The 22,128-nt window shown below is 45.2% G+C and overlaps 1 protein-coding gene and 2 pseudogenes across 3 annotated transcripts; 2 read left to right on the forward strand and 1 right to left on the reverse strand.

Annotated features, from left to right (window-relative positions):
- Positions 1–2,325: 2,325 nt before the first annotated feature.
- On the forward strand, positions 2,326–2,694 carry EV420DRAFT_1639310 (uncharacterized protein; the record flags this gene model as incomplete). Its single annotated transcript, XM_060476957.1, has 2 exons — positions 2,326–2,616; positions 2,677–2,694. 2 exons carry the CDS (start codon positions 2,326–2,328, stop codon positions 2,692–2,694), a joined length of 309 nt encoding a protein of 102 aa, XP_060334640.1.
- Positions 2,695–2,888: 194 nt separating this feature from the next.
- EV420DRAFT_t90 lies at positions 2,889–2,986 on the reverse strand (annotated as a pseudogene). Its single transcript has one exon. The product of its transcript is annotated as a tRNA-OTHER (tRNA).
- A 2,471-nt stretch (positions 2,987–5,457) lies between these two features.
- EV420DRAFT_t89 lies at positions 5,458–5,555 on the forward strand (annotated as a pseudogene). Its single transcript has one exon. The product of its transcript is annotated as a tRNA-OTHER (tRNA).
- The last annotated feature ends 16,573 nt before the right edge of the window (positions 5,556–22,128 follow it).

Below are 22,128 nucleotides of genomic sequence, written 5' to 3' on the forward strand. Positions count from 1 at the left end.
CGCCAGTGCCAGTCTGGATTGCAAGATATACCCCTTGAACCCAAGGGAGCAAGAGGAACTGGACAAATTCCTGGATGAGAACCTAGCCACTGGCCGAATTTGACCCTCCAAATCCCCCATGGCGTCTCCCTTTTTCTTTGTTAAGAAAAAGGATGGAAAGTTGCGGCCCGTACAGGATTACCGCAAGCTTAATGAAATAACCATCAAAAATCGCTATCCTTTACCACTTATCTCTGACCTTATGGAAAAACTAAAGGATGCGAGGTATTTCACCAAGCTAGACGTTCACTGGGGATATAACAACGTCCGAATCAAAAAGGGAGATGAATTCAAAGCTGTGTTTTGCACTAACCAAGGACTCTACAAGCCCATGGTTATGTTCTTTGGGCTGACCAATTTGCCTGCCACATTCCAGTCGATGATGAATGATATCTTTAAAGATCTCATTGCTCAGGGAAAGGTCACCATTTATTTGGATGACATCCTCATCTTCACCAAAGATAAGGCAGAACACCAAAAAATTGTGCAGGAAGTCCTAAAGATTCTGCGAAAGAACAAACTGTTCTTGAAAGCAGAAAAGTGCGAATTTGAGGTACTCGAGACTGAGTACCTTGGGGTCATCATCAGTGAGGGATCCATTAGAATGGACCCAGTTAAAATCGCTGGTATCATGGACTGGCCGGCACCCTCCAAGAAGCAGGAACTGCAATCATTCCTGGGATTCACCAATTTCTACCAGTGATTTATCTGGCATTACAGCGCAATCGTCAAACCAATGATGAAACTCACAGGGAAGAACCCTTGGATGTGGGGAAAGGAACAACAAGAGGTGTTTGAGGAACTCAAACATCAATTTGCAATGGGAGTTATATTGGCGATGCCAAACGACTACAACAAGTTTTGCTTGGAGGTGGACTCCAGCGAAGGGGCAACTGGAGCCGTCCTGTCACAGGAACAGGAAGGAAAATGGTGCCCGATCGCATTCCTATCCAAATCTCTCTCCGCGATGGAACGGAACTACAAGATTTACGATAAGGAATTGCTAGCAATAATGATCGCCTTGGAAGAATGGCGACATTACCTTATGGGTGCCCATCAAGATTTTGAAATCTGGACAGATCACTCGAATCTGCAATACTTCCGCAAACCTCAAAAACTCAACTGCAGACAAGTGCAGTGGGTTACTGAGTTAGTGGAATACCACTTCATGCTCAATCACAAACCAGGAGCAGCCAACAGAAAGGCCGACCTCTTGAGTCAGCGAGCCGATCACGACCAGGGCAAGAAGGACAACGACAATATTGTCCTTCTGAAGCCAGAATTCTTCCGCACCTTGATAATGCCAACAGAGGAAGAGATTCATGGCAAAATTCAGAGAGCGACAAGTGATCACCAATGGTGGGACCGAGGGATCGCTTCAAGCCTCAACCATGAGAAGGGGGTCATCGAAAGGGACCACCTCCTATTTTACGATGGACATATCTACGTCCCCCGTGACCACACCCTACAGGGAGAACTTATCTCCCATCATCATGATCATGTCTCTGCAGGACACCCAGGCATCGAAAAAACCAAAGAATTAGTCTTAAGAGACTACTGGTGGCCTAAAATGCGAAGAGACATGAAAACCTACGTACGAGGATGCGAAGCGTGTCAAAGGACGAAAACCGATACGCAGCAGAAAGCAGCTCCACTACATCCCAATGCTGTACCATCTCGACCTTGGGAACACATCTTGGTTGACATGATTACCAGATTTCCAGAATCCAAGGGCTATGACGCAGTACTAGTCATCGTAGACCAATTCTTGAAATACATTGTGCTGATCCCATGCACGAAAGAACTCTCATCAAGTGGGTGGGCCAAAATCCTACACGACGAAATTATTTGTCGATTTGGAGTTACCCCCTCCAAAGTCATCTCGGACCAAGGCCCACAATTCATCTTGAAATTCATCACTGAGTTATACGCAATGATGAATATTCAGGGAAACCCATCAACGGCCTATCACCCTCAGACGGATGGACAAACAGAGCGAGTTAACCAAGAACTCAAAAAGTATCTTTGAGTCTTCATCAACCACAAACAGGACGACTGGAGCAAATAGCTGCAATGGGCAGCATTCGCTCACAACAACCGCCACCTGTAGCTGCTACTTTGATTAGGGTTGCACACGAAACCCTAGGTTTTGATACACCAGGGTTTATTCCCGGTAAGTTACACCCCCATCAGTGGAGGGTATTTTGTCGAGGTAACTTACCAGTCACATGGTAATATTACAGCAAAATTTTTCAATTTTCCCTACCAAGGAATAGTAACCCCACCATGGCGCTGCCAACTCCGGATCATCAGCTAGTCAATTCCTTAGAGAAGCACGCTGTTATACCTGAAGACTATTCATCGTTGTTACCATCGGATACTGCTACACTTAAAGACATCATTGACTTTATCATTCCGCCTGTCTCTGAACACCACGTCCTCACCCCAGATGTTCCCTCATCCTTATCCAACTGTCCAGCCTATCTTGATCCCTCTTCTGCCTGCACTATTTTATTAAAATTACCCACCGCTGGCGGTAGTGCAGAAGTCAAAAAAAAGCTAGCGCAAAATGGTCATGTGAGAGATCATGTGACCAGTAAGTAACGGTAACTTACCATAGCAAAACCACCCCCTCAGGGAGAGGTCAGTAACTAACGGTTACTTACCCCCCCTGGAGATTTCATGCGCAACCCTAACTTTGATACATTAAACACTGTTAGTTGACAGTTAATTGTGATACATCAGGAGTGTCAGTTTACATCCAGCCCATATACAATAATTCCATCAGGATGACAAAGTGGCTTAGTAAGCTTCCCAATCTGTGTCAATGATGGCATCATTAGAAAAGAGGGCAATTTCAGGAATTAAACCTGGGACCTCAATAATAAATCCAATAATGTCACATAACTTTCTCAAGCAGGCATGCTAACCACTATACCATACTGGCATTATATATGTATCTTTTCATCTCTATATATACCTCCCTCCCTTAACATTTATGACCTCATATTGATGCCCTCCCTTTGCTCCGCTCTGGTGCGCTCTTTTGCCTTTTTAGGCTCCCCAAATCAGCCCATCAATTTTGGCTGGATCCAGTGGCAGTGCCGCATTTTTAATACCCAAAATAGGGGCTATTTTCCGGTCAAAATAGCTATTGGGCTATTCTCAGGCTACTGGCTGGGCCAGGGGATGGCACTATAATCTGTATAGACATAAACAACATAAATAGAGCCCTCTAATGATGCATAGGAGCCCTGGATAGTGGGATAAAAGGGTAATATAATGAAAATCGCATAAATATTCGCTTTTGGGGGCTGCTGCATGCATTGGATCGGCTGGAGGACTTTACCAATCGATTCCCTGACCTTGAAAACACCCAAACGACACCTCCACAGTACTTTTGGCACACTTTATTCCTGGAGATAAACGAAAATATTCGCTTTTTAGGGTGCAGCATGCTCCAGATCACTTTGAAAACATGACCAGTCGATTCCTATGCTATAAAAACCCTAGAATACATCCTCCTTCGTAATATAGGTCCAGTATAATACAGTATAAAAGGGGGTATTAGGGGGCATACATCGCTTATTTTGTTTTTCGCACTTAGGATGGCCTGGGGAGCATCACCAATGGATTCCCTGATATTAAAAACCCCAAAACGACTCCAGCCTTCATTTATAGGGTCTCAAAAACGACAGAAATAATGATATTACAGTTTAGGAGGAGCACATGTAATAAATCCTATTTCTGGGCTTCGGACCACTTCGGAGTTTTGTCTATTGTGTTTATTGACCTGAATAACACTCAAATGACCCCACAGGACAAAGGAAACCATCAGAAATACGTGATAAAAAGAGTAATAGGGGGATGGAGGAGACATACCTTATATTTCGCATTTCTAATAGTTAGGGAGGGTATTCTTGTTATATAACAGACTGTATATATTGTACAATGGTGTGTACGAAGCCCCATGGATATCCGAAATGTATTGAATGAGATATGAGCAGATCATTCTGTAAAACAGGAGGAGCACATCCCATATTTCGATGTTCTGCTCATTCTATGGCCTGGGGACTATCAGAATCGGATTCCTTGACCCAAAAAACAGTAGAGGCACTTATCATCCATGGTATTCAGATGTTCAAACTCCGAAGTACAAGATGTTCTCTCATTTGTTACTTATATTGTCCTGTAGCTACATATGGCTGTATGTGTTATCTGGGTAAAATGGCTCCTATGGATGATAAGTGCCTCTACTGTTTTTTGGGTCAAGGAATCCGATTCTGATAGTCCCCAGGCCATAGAATGAGCAGAACATCGAAATATGGGATGTGCTCCTCCTGTTTTACAGAATGATCTGCTCATATCTCATTCAATACATTTCGGATATCCATGGGGCTTCGTACACACCATTGTACAATATATACAGTCTGTTATATAACAAGAATACCCTCCCTAACTATTAGAAATGCGAAATATAAGGTATGTCTCCTCCATCCCCCTATTACTCTTTTTATCACGTATTTCTGATGGTTTCCTTTGTCCTGTGGGGTCATTTGAGTGTTATTCAGGTCAATAAACACAATAGACAAAACTCCGAAGTGGTCCGAAGCCCAGAAATAGGATTTATTACATGTGCTCCTCCTAAACTGTAATATCATTATTTCTGTCGTTTTTGAGACCCTATAAATGAAGGCTGGAGTCGTTTTGGGGTTTTTAATATCAGGGAATCCATTGGTGATGCTCCCCAGGCCATCCTAAGTGCGAAAAACAAAATAAGCGATGTATGCCCCCTAATACCCCCTTTTATACTGTATTATACTGGACCTATATTACGAAGGAGGATGTATTCTAGGGTTTTTATAGCATAGGAATCGACTGGTCATGTTTTCAAAGTGATCTGGAGCATGCTGCACCCTAAAAAGCGAATATTTTCGTTTATCTCCAGGAATAAAGTGTGCCAAAAGTACTGTGGAGGTGTCGTTTGGGTGTTTTCAAGGTCAGGGAATCGATTGGTAAAGTCCTCCAGCCGATCCAATGCATGCAGCAGCCCCCAAAAGCGAATATTTATGCGATTTTCATTATATTACCCTTTTATCCCACTATCCAGGGCTCCTATGCATCATTAGAGGGCTCTATTTTATGTTGTTTATGTCTATACAGATTATAGTGCCATCCCCTGGCCCAGCCAGTAGCCTGAGAATAGCCCAATAGCTATTTTGACCGGAAAATAGCCCCTATTTTGGGTATTAAAAATGCGGCACTGCCACTGGATCCAGCCAAAATTGATGGGCTGATTTGGGGAGCCTAAAAAGGCAAAAGAGCGCACCAGAGCGGAGCAAAGGGAGGGCATCAATATGAGGTCATAAATGTTAAGGGAGGGAGGTATATATAGAGATGAAAAGATACATATATAATGCCAGTATGGTATAGTGGTTAGCATGCCTGCTTGAGAAAGTTATGTGACATTATTGGATTTATTATTGAGGTCCCAGGTTTAATTCCTGAAATTGCCCTCTTTTCTAATGATGCCATCATTGACACAGATTGGGAAGCTTACTAAGCCACTTTGTCATCCTGATGGAATTATTGTATATGGGCTGGATGTAAACTGACACTCCTGATGTATCACAATTAACTGTCAACTAACACCTTTCAAACAGAAATCTAGCAGACCAGGCTGCAATCACCAATATTCTGCAATGGGCTTTTCTCCCATCAAAGTAGTCTATGGACGAGATGGGGAAATTCGCCCAACCGTGGTGAGGCAGTCAGAAACACCATTGGTAACTGACTTTGTCGAAAGCCTCCAGAGAGTATGCAAACAAGCCGAAGACTCTCTGAATAGAGCCGTCGAAGTTATGAGAAAGGCTTACGACAAACACACTCGCCCTGCGCAGGAGTACCGACCAGGAGATAAAGTCTGGTTGGACTCAACCAACCTTCACCTCCCCCGACTGGCAAAAAAGCTAGGCAACAAACGTGTTGGCCCCTTTGAAGTAATTTCCAAAAAGGGGCCATCCGCATACGAACTAAAGCTGCTGCCAGGATGGAGGATCCACAACAAGTTCAATGAACAATACTTAACTCCGTACATCCCCCCAGAGTTTTCCAACCAGGAGAAACCTCCGCCACCCGAGCCGGAACTCGTGGAAGGCGAGGAAGAGTATGAAGTAGAGGAACTACTTCAGGACCACGACTGCGTCGTCGGTCGAGGACACAGCCGGAGGACCATAACAGAATATTTGGTCAAATGGAAGGGATATCCAGTGGAGGAAGCTACTTGGGTCAAGAGGAGCAATCTCGCCAATGCCGAAGAACTTGTCAAGGGATACGAGAACAAGGAAGACCACGTACAGGATCACAATTTGCGACACTTGGAAAATGAAGGAAGATGCATAACCATATCATCTCCTGGCTCTTCAGCAACCGAGAGCTCAACTTTCTTTCCAGTGTCGAGCAGGAATCATACCGATCCATTATTCCTTGATGAGCAGGGCTATTATTCATTGGACATGGATGAAGACGTCTTCGAAGACGAGCGTTCCGAGTCTCCTCTAATGACTCAGACCAACCCCAGCTTCCGTCAAGAAGAATGGGGCATGTCTGCTTGGGAACAAACCAAGGACTACAAATGGGATACGGAATCTACTAACTCCCTTGACTCAGGGAGTGAGTATGTCTAAAGGACTGTCGGGATGACAGTCTTAGTTGGGGGGTATTATTATGGTTTTACCCCTATTTTCCTTATCTTATCTTATCCTTATCTCTCAGAATCCTGAACCTACCTATCTTATCTCCTGGACCCATGATATTCCGCCAGCACACTCTTTACCTGGTTACCTGGCTGCCGTCACCCCAGTTCATGCTGCCGCCTCCCAGATGACCAGTGACCCACATGTGCTATCACACTTCTCTTGATGGCATCATGCTTCTTAGTAGTTGGATGAGAGTCGACCACCAGTCGAGGGCGGTCTATGGGATGCAGCCTATTCAGACAGGGTCCCATGCAGATGCAGGTGATATGCGCTCTTTACTCTCATTCATCGGGAGTACACTTCTTTTAGTGTCCTCACTCCTCATTCGTTGAACGACGCACTTCTCGCTGCATGCGCCCTTGTAGACACTATTCTTAGTATGAGTCTAACATGTATTTAAGCTAGCCTACGCTGTGGCCTTAGACCCCAGCTTCGGCTAAGGTTATATACTCCTAACTCTTACAAGCTCCTTGCTTTCGCTATAAAGTGATGCCTAACTTCTCGCAATCTACCAACACCTCTCTAACACTGAATCACCGAATGCGAGTGACAGGATAGAGACCAGCTTTGGTGAAGGTTTGAGTTAGTGCTTAACAACCGCAGCTCTGAATTTGTCTCCCAGTTCACTCACGCTCTTGCCAAAGCTTTGGATATGGAACTTCACTTCACTTCCAGATATCACCCAGAGGCCGACAGACAAACTGAATGTGCTAACCAAACTCTGGAACAGTATATCCATATCTACTGCTCCTACCAACAAGACAATTGGGATACCTTACTATCCATTGCCAAGTTTGCCTACAACAATGCTCCCAACGCTTCCACCAGAATCTCCCCATTCTTTGCTAACAAAGGCTATCATCCTAATATCACCATGCATCCTGAATGCAACATCGCCTCCACTCGGGCCCATGACTTCATCGTTAACCTCGACAAGCTCCACCAATTCCTTCGAGATGAAATCACTTATGCTCAGTCCCATTACAAATTCCAAGCGGACAAGTGACAGTCCCCGGCTCCTGACTTCAAAGTAGGTGACAAAGTCTACCTCAGTTCCAAACATATCAGAACTACTCGCTCTACTGCGAAATTTGCTGAGAAATTCCTAGGACCGTTCAAAATCATTGCTCAGCTTGGATCCCATTCCTTCACTCTCAAACTCCTGTCGGACCTCTGCTCCATCCACCCTGTGTTCCATGTCTCCCAACTTGAACCCGTGGAGACCAATACTATCCCTAACTGTACCCAACCTCCTCCACCTCCAGTTGAAGTCAATGGTGAAGAACAGTACGAGATATCTCAAATTCTCGACTCAAAGCTCGACTGTCAGTTCTGCTGTCCACTCCTATACCGAGTCCAATGCTTGGGTTATGAAGGTACTGATGAAGAGTTTGCCTGGATCCCCGCTACAGAATTCTCCATGGACGAATATATCAAAGACTTCCACCAACGTTACCCAGACAAACCAGGACTGCTATCCAAAGTCACCATCTGCAAAGCCTCCCTCAAACCCTTGCCCATTGCTTCTTGACCTACCCATAACTTATCAGCTTCCTACGGTCTCTGCTCCTTGAATTTCAAATCAAATCCTGGAAAACTATGACAAATTACCTTCCCAATTAGGAACAGAACCCATTGGACGCCTATTTCTTGCCTTCCTTCTCCCTCTTACTCACTCAAGCCTACAAGCCAAGATATATAATTATTGCCACCGGGGCCTATGCTATCAAAACCATGTACAACACACAATATCCAAAAAATTATAACAAGTCCAAGAAGGGCACCTAGGATTCCATGTGCACCAACTCTCCCATCATCACATCCTCATCCACCCTATCTTCCCTTCCACTTCCTTCCTCCTCCTCATCACTCATGACAATAAGCTCCAACTCATCCAGTGCCGGAACTCTGATGGCACCTGCACCCGGGCACATCTCATCCCTCCTCTTCTCCTTGGGATCCAATTCCCCTTTAGAATCCTCTACCAAAAACTCATCTGCATCATCCAAATACCTCTTCCACAATGCTCACTCAATCCGACAGCCTCTGAGTGCATAGAACTTGTCCCTTGTGTCCAAGAAATGGTCGCGACGTTTGATGGCCAATTGAAGACTGTCTTTCCCAAGACAGCCATACCAAACTTGCATGTTGGCGACCTCGAAGGGATCCACGGTGTTGAGGGTTTCAGTACCCATCATGTGGGCATTCCACATCTGGGCAACGTCCTTGTCAAGTCACATATGCATCGTGATCCATAGGGCCTCCGAGTTCATGTTCTTGAGGTTCCCAAGCTCGACCTTAGATGCTGCCCATTCCTCCCTAAACTCCTCCTCGACAAAATCCGATGGCCATTCCGGAGCATCACCCTTATGAAAATTGTCAACCAAGTCATTGATGTGGCTTCCAAGGAAATCCACCTTTCCCTCTACCCTTTCCAAGCCTTCCTGGAAATCATCCATCTTGTCGCAAAGTTTTTGTAGAAGGTTGATGACCTCACTGGACCCTGCAGATCCTGAACCTTCACCTTGTGGAAACACACACTTGCTCTTCTTCAATTTGCACTGTTTGCAAGTATGCCCACGGTGAATGAAACATTTTACATTGTCCACCTTACAACGTCCACAATGCTCTATGCACCATCAGCAAAATAGCCGGAACCTGCGGAAGAACCTACCATTATCCTTATATTCCTCATCATCTGCCTGCATCTCAGGCTCAGTCTTCAACTTCTTCAATGGCCACCCCAACAGCCCTGCGACTTCCTCCTCTCCACTCAATACCACCGCACTGGACTTGGCCTTCCTTTTCTTTGAATTCCCTGTGGCCTCCGAATCCATCGCCTTGCCCTTACCCTTCCTATCCTTCCTCTGCTTTACCAACTTTTTCAATGCCTTCCCCTTCAGGTCCTTCTCCCACTTGTCATCTCTGTCAGATCTGCTACCAACCTTGCTCCCCTTGCTCCCATTGCCACCCACCTTCTCCTTTGCCTGCTCCTTCTCAGCCTCCGCAGCCTTTCGAGCCTCCAAAGCCTTGGCCTTGGCCTCATCTGCTAACTTCTTCTCTGTGGTTTTCCTCTCCTCCAAAGCCCTTGCCTCTTCTTCCAATCACTTCACCTGCACCTCTTCCTCTTGTCGCTTCCTCTCCATGGCCTCCTGCTCCTCCTGCTCCTTTTTCACCTTGGCTTCGGCAACCCGCTTCTCCCATGCCAACTTCTTCTCCCGTCTCTCCAACTCCTGGGCTTGTTTCTTCTCCTCCTTCAGCTTTTGCACCTTCCAGACTTCATGGGCCTCTGTGGCATCCTCCCTCACTGTTTCCATGGCATCCCGCTCATTGAAGAAAACTTCTAGTTCTTCTGGGCGAAGATTGTCAGGTGTTGGGGCAGGCTCATAGGGCTCGGGAGTTATGGACAAACAATACTCAATGTTAGAGGACATAGCAAATGTTGATGATGGAGTTAGGGAAAGACATGGAGATGGTGGTGGTTACAGGTCAAGAGTTGAAAACTCATGTGACCAACCAAAAAAAATTCCATGCGGACACACTCAGCCATTGGAATCTGCATCCTTGAGGGCAAGAACGCTAAGGGGGGGATACTGTAACGAGCATGCCGATGGAAGTCCGACTTCCACTCAACCCAACAAACCACAGCCTGGAAACCTACGGATTCTGATTCCCACTTTCTATTTTATATTTCATTTTATATTTTACTTCTCCATTACAATTTATCAATAGCCCAACATCGGTAGCAAATATATCATCAGACCCCATCGGCTACTAACCAGTAGAATACATCCTCCGACAACCCTAGAATGTAGACCACTCCGAGTAGGAACTAGATCGGACTCCTAACTAGTATATAAGCCTTAGAATTACACTGTAGATACTCAGTTCGAATATCAACTTGGTTCAGCCCAATCTCTCTCTCTGACTCTAAGTCACACTCTCGTTCTCCAGTCCATGAAACTCCAATCCGTTGGACTTTGGACTTATCTCTTACCTCATCTCTGCCACTCCACGGACTTCTGTCCACATCCATCTTAGGGCTTTGGCTCAGGGGTGACATTGCTAATAGCTTTGCCTATGCCTGACGCATCCCGTGGCATTCCACTATGTGCACTTACTGCCGCAATCCTATTGGCATGATCCTAACAATTCTACCGGTTCAACAGGCAACCAGAGGAGGAACTCTGGAAGTGCAGTCATGATGCCCAGTGACATGACTCACTATACAGGAGGTCAAGATGATGACATCATAGTCAAACTCCTGGAAAAGCCATATTTAGCGGCAGGGATTCCAGATGATGGTGAACTGGCATCTCCCCTGTGCATTCAGGTTCCCTGACAACAGACCGCCTCAGCAGCGGTGAGGTTGGGGAATCCAGGTGAGTCTAGGGATGAGGCCAAAGGCTGGTGGAGCCTAGCGGACTCGATGACAGACTGTTTTAAAGCCTCGGGGGAAAACCCAGCACTGTACATGGAATCAAGTAATGAGAGTACCTGAGGAACGGCCACCTCTATCACAGAGGACACCGGCTGAAAAAGCTCAATCGCCCACAAGGATCAAGCAGGCCAAACAGGGGAGAGAGGCTCCCCTTCCCAGGTATGTACCAACTTAGAAGAAGTTGCTGATGAACAGGACAATTCTAGTCATTTAAAGAGTTTATGAAACTCTACAAAATCTAGTAAAGTCCCAACTAACCTGAGTGGGTGTTCGCACCGAGGTGAAAAGGAACTGACCGGTTGCACAGTCATAGGAGCAGGGCCATTGCGGCCTATGGACTGCAACAACGAGGGGAAGACCTCAATGCAACGATCGTCGGAGGAGTACCCTCAGGACTCCTAATGGCTGAAGCCCTTTGGAGCTGCCTGGACTCGACAAGCTATGTGACTCACCAAGACTCCAGGAGAGAAGATGTCACTTCTCAAACAGTGGGTCCACCCTCGTTGAAGAACAGAGGTGGATGAATCACTGGTTACCAACTTGGAGACCCAAGTTGGGAAGTCCTATTTGGACAAATACAACAAGCTGGAACATATGGACCAGCTTACCAAACCACCCCAATATGTCTGAGGAGCGAAGGGGCAAAATATCACAATCATCCTACAACTTGAAACCTTCGATACTATGGCTCATCACTCTATGAAAGCCCTGATTGACAGTGGCTGTACAGGAAGCACTATTGACTGGCAGTGGACCCATGATCATGGTATTATCATGCACAAAGTGGCTCACCCCACTCCAGTCTATAATGCAGATGGTACTTGCAACAAGGGTGGTGACATCACTGAGTTCACCGAGGTCCAACTCAAGATCAGAGACCACAGAGAATGTATTGAGTTAGCAGTCGTCGACCTAGGAACAACACCCATCTTCCTAGGGCACCATTGGTTGCAAAGACACAACCCACTCATCAACTGGAATACGGGTTTGGTAACTTTGGCATGCTGTGGCTGCCACAAAATACCGTTCCAACTTCCAGACGAAGATCTGGAGCAGCAGTGGGGAACCAAAGATGAGGATGGGGACACAATCCTCGTCATAGACTTTGAAGAAGCCTTTCACATATGAGTGGTGAGGCATAAAGCCAATGAATTGGCAGCCAAGACCAACAAGGGAAAAGAAATGAAATCGTTTGAGAAAATCATCCCTGAACACTACTGAGACTTCATCGATGTCTTCGCCAAGAAAAACTTTGATGAACTTCTCCCTCGCAAACCTTGGGACCATGCTATTGAACTCATCCCCAATGCCAATGCCAGTCTGGATTGCAAGATATATCCCTTGAACCCAAAGGAGCAAGAGGAATTAGACAAATTCCTCAATGAAAACCTGGCTACCAGCTGAATTTGACCCTCCAAATCCCCAATGGCGTCTCCCTTTTTCTTTGTCAAGAAAAAGGATGGAAAACTGCAGCTGGTACAAGACTACTACAAGCTTAATGAAATAACCATCAAAAACCACTATCCCTTGCCACTTATCTCTGACCTTATGGATAAGCTTAAGGACACGAGGTATTTTACCAAGCTAGATGTCCATTGGGGATATAACAACGTCCGAATCAAAAAGGGAGATGAATTCAAAGCTGTGTTTTGCACTAACCAAGGACTCTACAAGCCCATGGTTATGTTCTTTGGGCTGACCAATTTGCCTGCCACATTCCAGTCGATGATGAATGATATCTTTAAAGATCTCATTGCTCAGGGAAAGGTCACCATTTATTTGGATGACATCCTCATCTTCACAAAGGACAAGGCAGAACACCAAAGAATTGTGTGGGAAGTCCTAAAGATTCTGTGCAAGAACAAGTTGTTCTTGAAAGCAGAAAAATATGAATTCGAGTTACTCAAAACCGAGTACCTTGAGGTCATTATCAGTGAAGGATCCATTAAAATGGATCCAATTAAAATCGCTGGTATCATGGACTGGCCAGAACCCTCCAAGAAACAGGAACTACAATCATTCCTGGGATTCACCAATTTCTACCAACGATTTATCTGGCATTATAGTGCAATTGTCAAACTAATGACAAAACTCACAGGGAAGGTCCCTTGGACCTGGGGAAAGGAACAACAAGAGGCATTTGAGGAACTCAAATGCCAATTTGCAATAGGAGTCATTTTGGCAATGCCTAATGACTACAACAAGTTTCGCGTGGAGGCAGACTCCAGCAAAGGAGCAATTGGTGCCATCCTGTCACAGGAACAGGAAGGAAAATGGCATCCAATCGCATTCCTGTCAAAATCTCTTTCTGCAACAGAACGAAACTACGAGATTTATGACAAGGAATTAATAGCAATAATGATTGCCTTGGAAGAATAGCGACATTATCTTATGGGTGCCCATCAAGAGTTCGAAATCTGGACGGATCACTCAAATCTGCAATACTTTCGCAAGCCTCAGAAACTCAACTGCAGACAAGCATGATGGGTTACTGAGCTAGTGGAATACCATTTCACACTCAATCATAAACCAGGAGTGTCCAATAGGAAGGCTGACCTCTTGAGTCGGCAGGCTGACCATGACCAAGGCAAGAAGGACAATGACAATATTGTCCTCTTGAAACCAGAATTCTTCCATGCCCTGATAATGCCAATAGAGGAAGAAATTCATGGCAGAATCAGGAGAGCAATAAGTTTTGAGTCTCAACCATGAGAAGGGGGTTATTGAGAAAGACCACCTTCTCCTCTACAATGGACATATCTATGTCCCTTGTGACCACACACTACAGGGAGAGCTCATCTCCCACTACCATGATCATGTCTCTGCAGGACACCTAGGCATTGATAAGACCAAAGAATTGGTCTTAAGAGATTACTGGTGGCCCAAGCTGCGAAGGGATGTAGAAACCTATGTGTGAGGATGTGAAGCATGTCAAAGGACAAAAACTGACACACAGCGAAAGGCAGCCCCACTACATCCCAATGCTATACCCTCTTGCCCCTGGAAACACATCTCAGTCAATATGATCACTGGATTTCCAGAATCTAAAGGCTATGACGCAGTGTTGGTCATTGTAGACTGATTCTCGAAATACATCATGCTAATTCCATGCACGAAAGAACTCTCGTCAAGTGGATGGGCCAAAATCCTATGTGACGAGATCATTTGACAATTTGGGATCACCCCCTCCAAAGTTATTTCAGACCGAGGGCCTCAATTCATATCAAAATTCATCACCAAGCTCTATGCAATGATGAATGTTCAAGGAAATCCATTGACAGCCTATCACCCTCAGACAGATGGACAAACAGAACGAGTTAACCAAGAACTCGAAAAATACCTTCAAGTCTTTATTAACCACAAACAAGACAACTGGAGCGAATGGTTGCAGTGGGCAGCATTCACTCATAACAACCGCCAACACTGCAATGGCTTTTCCTCCATCAAACTCATCTTTGGACGAGATGGGGAGATTCGCCCAACCATGGTGAGGCCGTCAGAAACACCATCGGTAACTGACTTCATCGAAAGCCTCCAGAGAGTATGCAAACAGGTGGAACACTCTCTGAATAAAGCTGTCGAAGTTATGAGAAAGGCTTACGACAAACACACTCGTCCTGCACAGGAGTACAAACCTGGCGACAAAGTCTGGTTGGACTCAACCAACCTTCACCTTCCCCGACCGGCAAAAAAGCTAGGCGACAAACACATCAGCCCCTTTGAAATAGTTTCCAAAAAGGGGCCCTCCGCATACGAACTAAAGCTGCTGCCAGGATGGAAGATCCACAACAAGTTCAACGAACGATACCTAACTCCATACATCCCCCCAGAGTTTCCCAACCAGGAGAAACCTCCACCACCCAAGCCAGAACTCATAGAAGGCAAAGAAGAATACAAAATAGAAGAACTACTTCAGGACTGCGACCATATTATCAGTCGAGGACACAGCCGGAGGACCATAACCGAATATTTGGTCAAATGGAAAGGATATCCAGTGGAGGAAGCTACTTGGGTCAAAAGAAGCAACCTCGCCAATGCCGAAGAACTCGTCAAACAGTATGAAAACAAGGAAGACTGCATAGAGGATCACAATTTGCAACACTTGGAAAACAAAGGGGGATGTATAACCATATCATCTCCTTGCTCTTCAACAACCCAGAGCTCAACACTCTTTCCAGTCTCCAATTGGAATCATACCGATCCATTATTCTCCGACGAGCAGGACTTTTATTCATCAGGCATGGATGAAGATGTCTTTGAAGACAAGTGTTCCATGTCTCCTCTAATGACTCAGACCAACCCTAGTTTCCATCTAGAAGAACAGGGCATGTCTGCTTGGAAACAAACCAAGGACTATGAATGGGATACGGAATCTACTAACTCCCTCAATTCAGAGAGTGAGTACGTCTAGTGACTGTCAGGATGACAGTCTTAGTCGGGGGGTATTATTATGATTTCATCCCTATTTTTCTTATCTCATCTTATCTCTATCTCTCGGAACCTCAGACCTACCTATCTTATCTTTCAGACCCACAATATTCCGCCGGCACATCCTCTACCCGTTTACCCAGTTGCCGTCACCCCAGTTCACAGCTGCCACACCCCAGATGACCGATGACCTGCATGCACCATCATGCTTCCCTTGATGGCATCATACTTCTTAGTAGTTGGACAGGAGTCGACTGCTAGTCAAGGGCAGTCTACAGGAGGCAGCCCATTCAGATGGAGTCCCATGCGGATGCAGGTGATATGCACTCTTTACTCTCATTCGTCAGGAGTACACTTCTTTTAGTGTCCTCACTCCTCATTTGTTGAAAGGCACACTTCTCACTGCACATGCCCTTGTAGATACTATTCTTAGTATGAGTTTAACATGTATTTAAGCTAGCCTACACTGTGGCCTTAGACCCCAGCTTTGGCTAAGGTTATATACTCCTAACTCTTACAAGCTCCTTGCTTTCACTATCTAAAGTGATGTCTAACTTCTTGCAATCTACCAAAACACCTCTCTAACACTGAATCACCAAACATGAGTGACAGGATAGAGACCAGCCTTGGTTCAGGTTAGAGTTAGTGCTTAAAAGCCCCATTCTTCTGGAGGGAAGCTAGGGTTGGTTTGAGTTATAAGAGGAGACATGAAATGCTTGTCTTCGAAGATGTTTTCCTCTGTGTCCAATGAATAATAGCCCTGCTTGTCAGAGGCTGAAAAGAGTATCTCAGTGAAAGAGTCAGGAAATGATATGGTTATACATCCCCCTTCATTTTTCATGTGTCACAAATTGTGATCCTCTATGTGGTCTTCCTTGTTCTTGTAGTGTTTGATGAGTTCTTTGGCACTGGCAAGGTTGCTTCTCTTGACCCAGGTGGCTTCTTCCACTGGATATCCCTTCCATTTGACCAAATATTCCATTATGGTCCTCTGGTTGTGCCCTCGACTGATGATGCAGTTGTGATCTTGAAGTAGTTCCTCTACTTCATATTCTTCTTCACTGTCCACAAGCTCTGGCTTGGGTGGTGGTGGTTTTTCCTGATTGAGAAACTCTGGGAGAACATATGGAGTTAGGTATCATTTATTGAACTTGTTGTGGATCCTCCACCCTGGTGGCAGCTTTAGTTCATATGCAGAGAGCCTCTTCTTTGAGATTATCTCAAAGGGGCTGACATGTTTGTCATCTAGGTTTTTTGCTGGTCATGGGAGGTGAAGGTTGGTTGAGTCCAGCCAGACTTTATCTCCTGGTTGGTACTCCTGCGCAGGACAAGTACATGTGTCATAAGCTTTTCTCATAACTTTGGCAGATTTATTCAGAGAGTGTTCTGCTTGCTTGTGTACTCTCTGGAGGCTTTTGACAAAGTCAGTTACTGATGGAGTTTCCAACAGCCTCACCATGGTTGGGCAAATTTCCCCATCTCATCCAAAGACAAGTTTGATGGGGAAAAAGCTGTTGCAGAGTGTTGGCAGTTGTTATGAGTGAATGCTGCCCATTGCAGCCATTTGCTCCAGTCATCCTGTTTGTGGTTAACAAAGACTCGAAGGTATTTTTCAAGTTCTTGGTAAACCCGTTCCATTTGTCCATCCATCTGAGGGTGATAGGCCATTGATGGATTTCCTTGAATATTCATCATTGCATATAGCTCAGTGATGAATTTCGAAACAAATTGAGGTCTGTGGTCAGAAATAACTTTGGAGGGAGTGACCCCAAATCAGCAAATAATCTTGTCATATAGGATCTTGGCCCACCTGCTCAACAAGAGTTCTTTTGTGCATGGAATCAGCACAATGTATTTTGAGAATCAGTCTACAACAACTAATACTGCATCATAGCCCTTGGATTCTGGAAATCCAGTGATCATGTCAACCAAGATATGTTTTCAGGGTTGAGCTGGTACAGCATTAGGATGTAGCAGAGCTGCCTTCTGCTGTGTGTCAGTTTTCATCCTCTGACATGCTTCGCATCCTCATATGTAGGTTTCTATGTCTCTTTGCAGCCTGGGCCACCAGTAGTCTCTTAAGACCAATTCTTTGGTCTTGTCGATGCCTGAGTGCCCTGCAGAGACATGATCATGGTAGTGGGAGATGAGTTCTCCCTGCAGTGTGTGGTCACAAGGGACATAGATATGTCCATCATAAAACAGAAGGTGGTCCTTCTCGATGACCCCCTTCTCATGGTTGAGATGTGAAGTGATTCCTCAGTCCCACCATTGGTGATCACTTGTTACTCTCCTGATTTTGCCATGAATTTCCTCGTCTGTTGGCATTAGCAGGGCATGGAAGAATTCTAGTTTCAAGAGGACAATATCATCATTGTCTTTCTTGCCTTGGTCATGGTCAGCCTGCTGACTCAAGAGGTTGGCCTTTTTATTAGATGCTCCTGGTTTGTGATTGAGCATGAAGTGGTACTCTGCCAGCTCAGTGACCCACTGCACTTCTCTGCAGTTGAGTTTCTGAGGCTTGTGAAAGTATTGCAGATTTGAGTGATCTGTCCAGATTTCAAAATCTTGATGGGCACCCATAAGATAATGTCACCATTCTTCCAAGGTGATCATTATTGCTAGTAGTTCCTTGTCATAAATCTCATACTTCTGTTCCATCACAGACAGAGATTTTGACAGGAATGCGATTGGATGCCATTTTCCTTCCTGTTCCTGTGACAGGATGGCACCAATTGCTCCTTTGCTGGAGTCTGCCTCCATGCGAAACTTGTTGTAGTCATTAGGCATTGCCAAAATGACTCCTATTGCAAATTGGCATTTGAGTTCCTCAAACGCCTCTTTTTGTTCCTTTCCTCAGGTCTAGGGGACCTTCCCTGTGAGTTTTGTCATTGGTTTGACAATTGCGCTATAGTGCCAGATGAATTGTCGATAGAAATTGGTGAACCCCAGGAATGATTGTAGTTCCTGTTTCTTGGAGGGTTCTGGCCAGTCCATGATACCAGCGATTTTAATTGGATCCATTTTAATGGATCCTTCACTGATAATGACCCCAAGGTACTCGGTTTTGAGTACCTCGAATTTACACTTGTCTGCTTTCAAGAACAGCTTGTTCTTGTGCAGAATCTTTAGGACTTCCCATACAATTCTTTGGTGTTCTGCCTTGTCCTTTGTGAAGATGAGGATGTCATCCAAATAAATGATGACCTTTCCTTGAGTGATGAGATCTTTAAAGATATCATTCATCATCGACTGGAACGTGGCAGGTGAATTGGTAAGTCCAAAGAACATAACCATGGGCTCATAGAGCCCTTGGTCAGTGCAAAATGCTGCTTTGAATTCGTCTCCATCTTTGATTCAGATGTTGTTGTATCCTCAACAGACATCTAGCTTAGTGAAATACCTCACATCCTTGAGCTTATCCATAAGGTTGGAGATAAGCAGCAAGGGATAGTGATTCTTGATGGTCATTTCATTAAGCTTGTGGTAATCTTGTACTGGCCACAGTTTCCCAACCTTTTTCTTGACGAAAAAAAAGGGAGACGCCATTGGGGATTTGGAGGGTTGAATTTGGCCAGTAGCCAAGTTTTCATCAAGGAATTTATCCAATTCCTCTTGTTCCTTTGGATTCAAGGGGTATACCTGTTATGCACTAACTCTAACCTGAGCCAAGGCTGGTCTCTATCCTGTCACTCGCATTTGGTGATTCAGTGTTAGAGAGGCGTTGGTAGATTATGAAGAGTTAGGCATCACTTATAGCAAAAGCAAGGAGCTTGTAAGAGTTAGGAGTATATAACCTTAGCCGAAGCTGGAGTCTAAGGCCACAGCATAGGCTAGCTTAAATACATGTTAGACTTGTACTAAGAATAGTTCCTACAAGGGCACGTGCAGTGAGAAGTGCGCCTTTCAACAAATGAGGAGTGAGGACTTTCAACGAATGAGGAGTGAGGACACTAAAAGAAGTGCACTCCCGATGAATGAGAGTAAAGAGCGCATATCACCTGCATCCGCATGGGACTCCATCTGAATGGGCTGCCTCCCATAGACTGCCCTTGACTAGCAGTTGACTCCTGTCCAACTACTAAGAAGCATGATGCCATCAAGAGAGGCATGATGGTGCATGTGGGTCATCAGTCATCCAGGATGCGGCAGCTGTGAACTGGGGTGACGGCAACTGGGTAAATGGGTAAGGAGTGTGCTGGTGGAATATTATGAGTCTGAGAGATAAGATAGGTAGGTCCAGGGTTCTGAGGGATAAGGATAAGATAAGATAAGGAAAATAGGGGTAAAGTTGTAATAATACCCCCCAACTAAGACTGTCATCCTGACAGTCCTTAGATGTATTCACTCCCCAAGTCCCGGGAGTTAGTAGATTCCATATCCCATTTGTAGTCCTTGGTTTGTTCCCAAGCAGACATGCCCCGTTCTTCTTGAGGGAAACTAGGGTCAGTCTGAGTTGTTAGAGGAGACTTGGAATGCTTGTCTTTGAAGACGTCTTCATCTGTGTCCGATGAATAAAAGCCCTGCTCGTCAGAGAATAATGGATTGGTATGATTCCCGTTTGGGACTGGAAAGAGTGTTGAGCTCTCGGTTGAAGAGCCAGGAGATGATATGGTTATACATCCCCCTTTTTTTTCCAAGTGTTGCAAATTGTGATCCTCTATGCAGTCTTCCTTGTTTTCATACTGTTTGACGAGTTCTTCGGCATTGGTGAGGTTGCTTCTTTTGACCCAAGTAGCTTCCTCCACTGGATATCCTTTCCATTTGACCAAATATTCGGTTATGGTCCTCCGGCTGTGTCCTTGACCGATGATGCAGTTGTGGTCCTGAAGTAGTTCTTCTACTTCATATTCTTCTTTGCCTTCCACGAGCTCTGGCTCAGGTGGTGGAGGTTTTTCTTGGTTGGGAAACTCTGGGGGAACATATGGAGTTAGGTGTCATTCATTAAACTTGTTGTGAATCTTCCATCCTGGTGGTAGCTTTAGCTTGTATGCGGAGGGCCCCTTTTTGGAGATTACTTCAAAGGGGCCGACACGCTTAGCATCTCACTTTTTCGCCATTCGGGGAAGGTGAAGGTTGGTCGAATCCAACCAGACTTTGTCACCTGGTTGGTACTCCTGTGCAGGACAAGTGTGTTTGTCATAAGCCTTTCTCATAACCTTGGTGGCTTTATTCAGAGAGTGTTCTGCTTGTTTGCATACTCTCTGGAGGCTCTCAACAAAGTCAGTTACCAATGGTGTTTCCAACGGCCTCACCGTGGTTGGATGAATCTCCCCATCTCATCCAAAGACTACTTTGATGAGGGAAAAGCCCATTGCAGAATGTTGGCAGTTGTTGTGAGCGAATGCTGCCCATTGCAGCCATTCACTCCAGTCATCCTGTTTGTGGTCAACAAAGACTCGAAGGTACTTTTCAAGTTCTTGGTTAACCTGTTCTGTTTGTCCATCTGTCTGAGGGTGATAAGCCATTGACAGATTTCCCTGAATATTCATCATTGTGTATAGCTCAGTGATGAATTTTGATATGAATTGGGGTCCTCGGTCAGAGATGACTTTGGAGGGGGTGACCCCAAATCGACAAATAATCTCATCGCATAGGATCTTGGCCTATCCACTCAATGAGAGTTCTTTCATGCATGGGATCAGCACGATGTACTTCGAGAATCGGTCTATGATGACCAATACCACATCGTAGCCTTTAGACTCTGGAAATCCAGTGATCATGTCGACCGAGATGTGTTCCCAGGGTCAAGATGGTACAGCATTAGGGTGTAGTGGAGCTGCCTTCCGCTGCATGTCAGTTTTTGTCCTTTGACACACTTTGCATCCTCGTACATAGGTTTCCACATCTCTTCACAGTTTAGGCCACCAGTAATCTCTTAAGACCAATTCCTTGGTCTTTTTGATGCCTGGGTGTCCTGCAGAGATGTGATCATGGTAGTGGGAGATGGGCTCTCCTTGTAACGTGTGATCGTGGGGAATGTAAATTCATCCATCATAGAGTAGAAGGTGGTCTTTCTCAATGACCCCCTTCTCATGGTTGAGACTCAAAGTGATTCCCCAGTCCCACCGTTAGTGATCGCTCATAGCTCTCCGAATTTTGCCATGAATTTCTTCCTCCATTGGCATTATCAAGGTGCAGAAGAATTCTGGTTTCAAGAGGACAATATCATCATTGTCCTTCTTGCCTTGATCGTGGTTGGCCCGTTGACTCAAGAGGTCGGCTTTCCTATTGGATGCTCCTGGTTTATGATTGAGCATGAAATGGTATCCCGCTAGCTCAGTAACCCACTGTGCTTGTCTGCAGTTAAGTTTCTGAGGCTTGCGGAAATACTGTAGATTTGAGTGATCTGTCCAGATTTCGAAATCTTGACAGGCACCCATAAGATAATGTGGCCATTCTTCCAGGGCGATCATTATGGCTAGTAGCTCCTTGTCATAAATCTCATAATTCCGTTTCGTC

Source organism: Desarmillaria tabescens, assembly GCF_030435595.1.
Source record: "Desarmillaria tabescens strain CCBAS 213 chromosome Unknown EV420scaffold_8, whole genome shotgun sequence".
In the NCBI taxonomy this organism is placed as follows: Eukaryota; Fungi; Basidiomycota; class Agaricomycetes; order Agaricales; family Physalacriaceae; genus Desarmillaria; species Desarmillaria tabescens.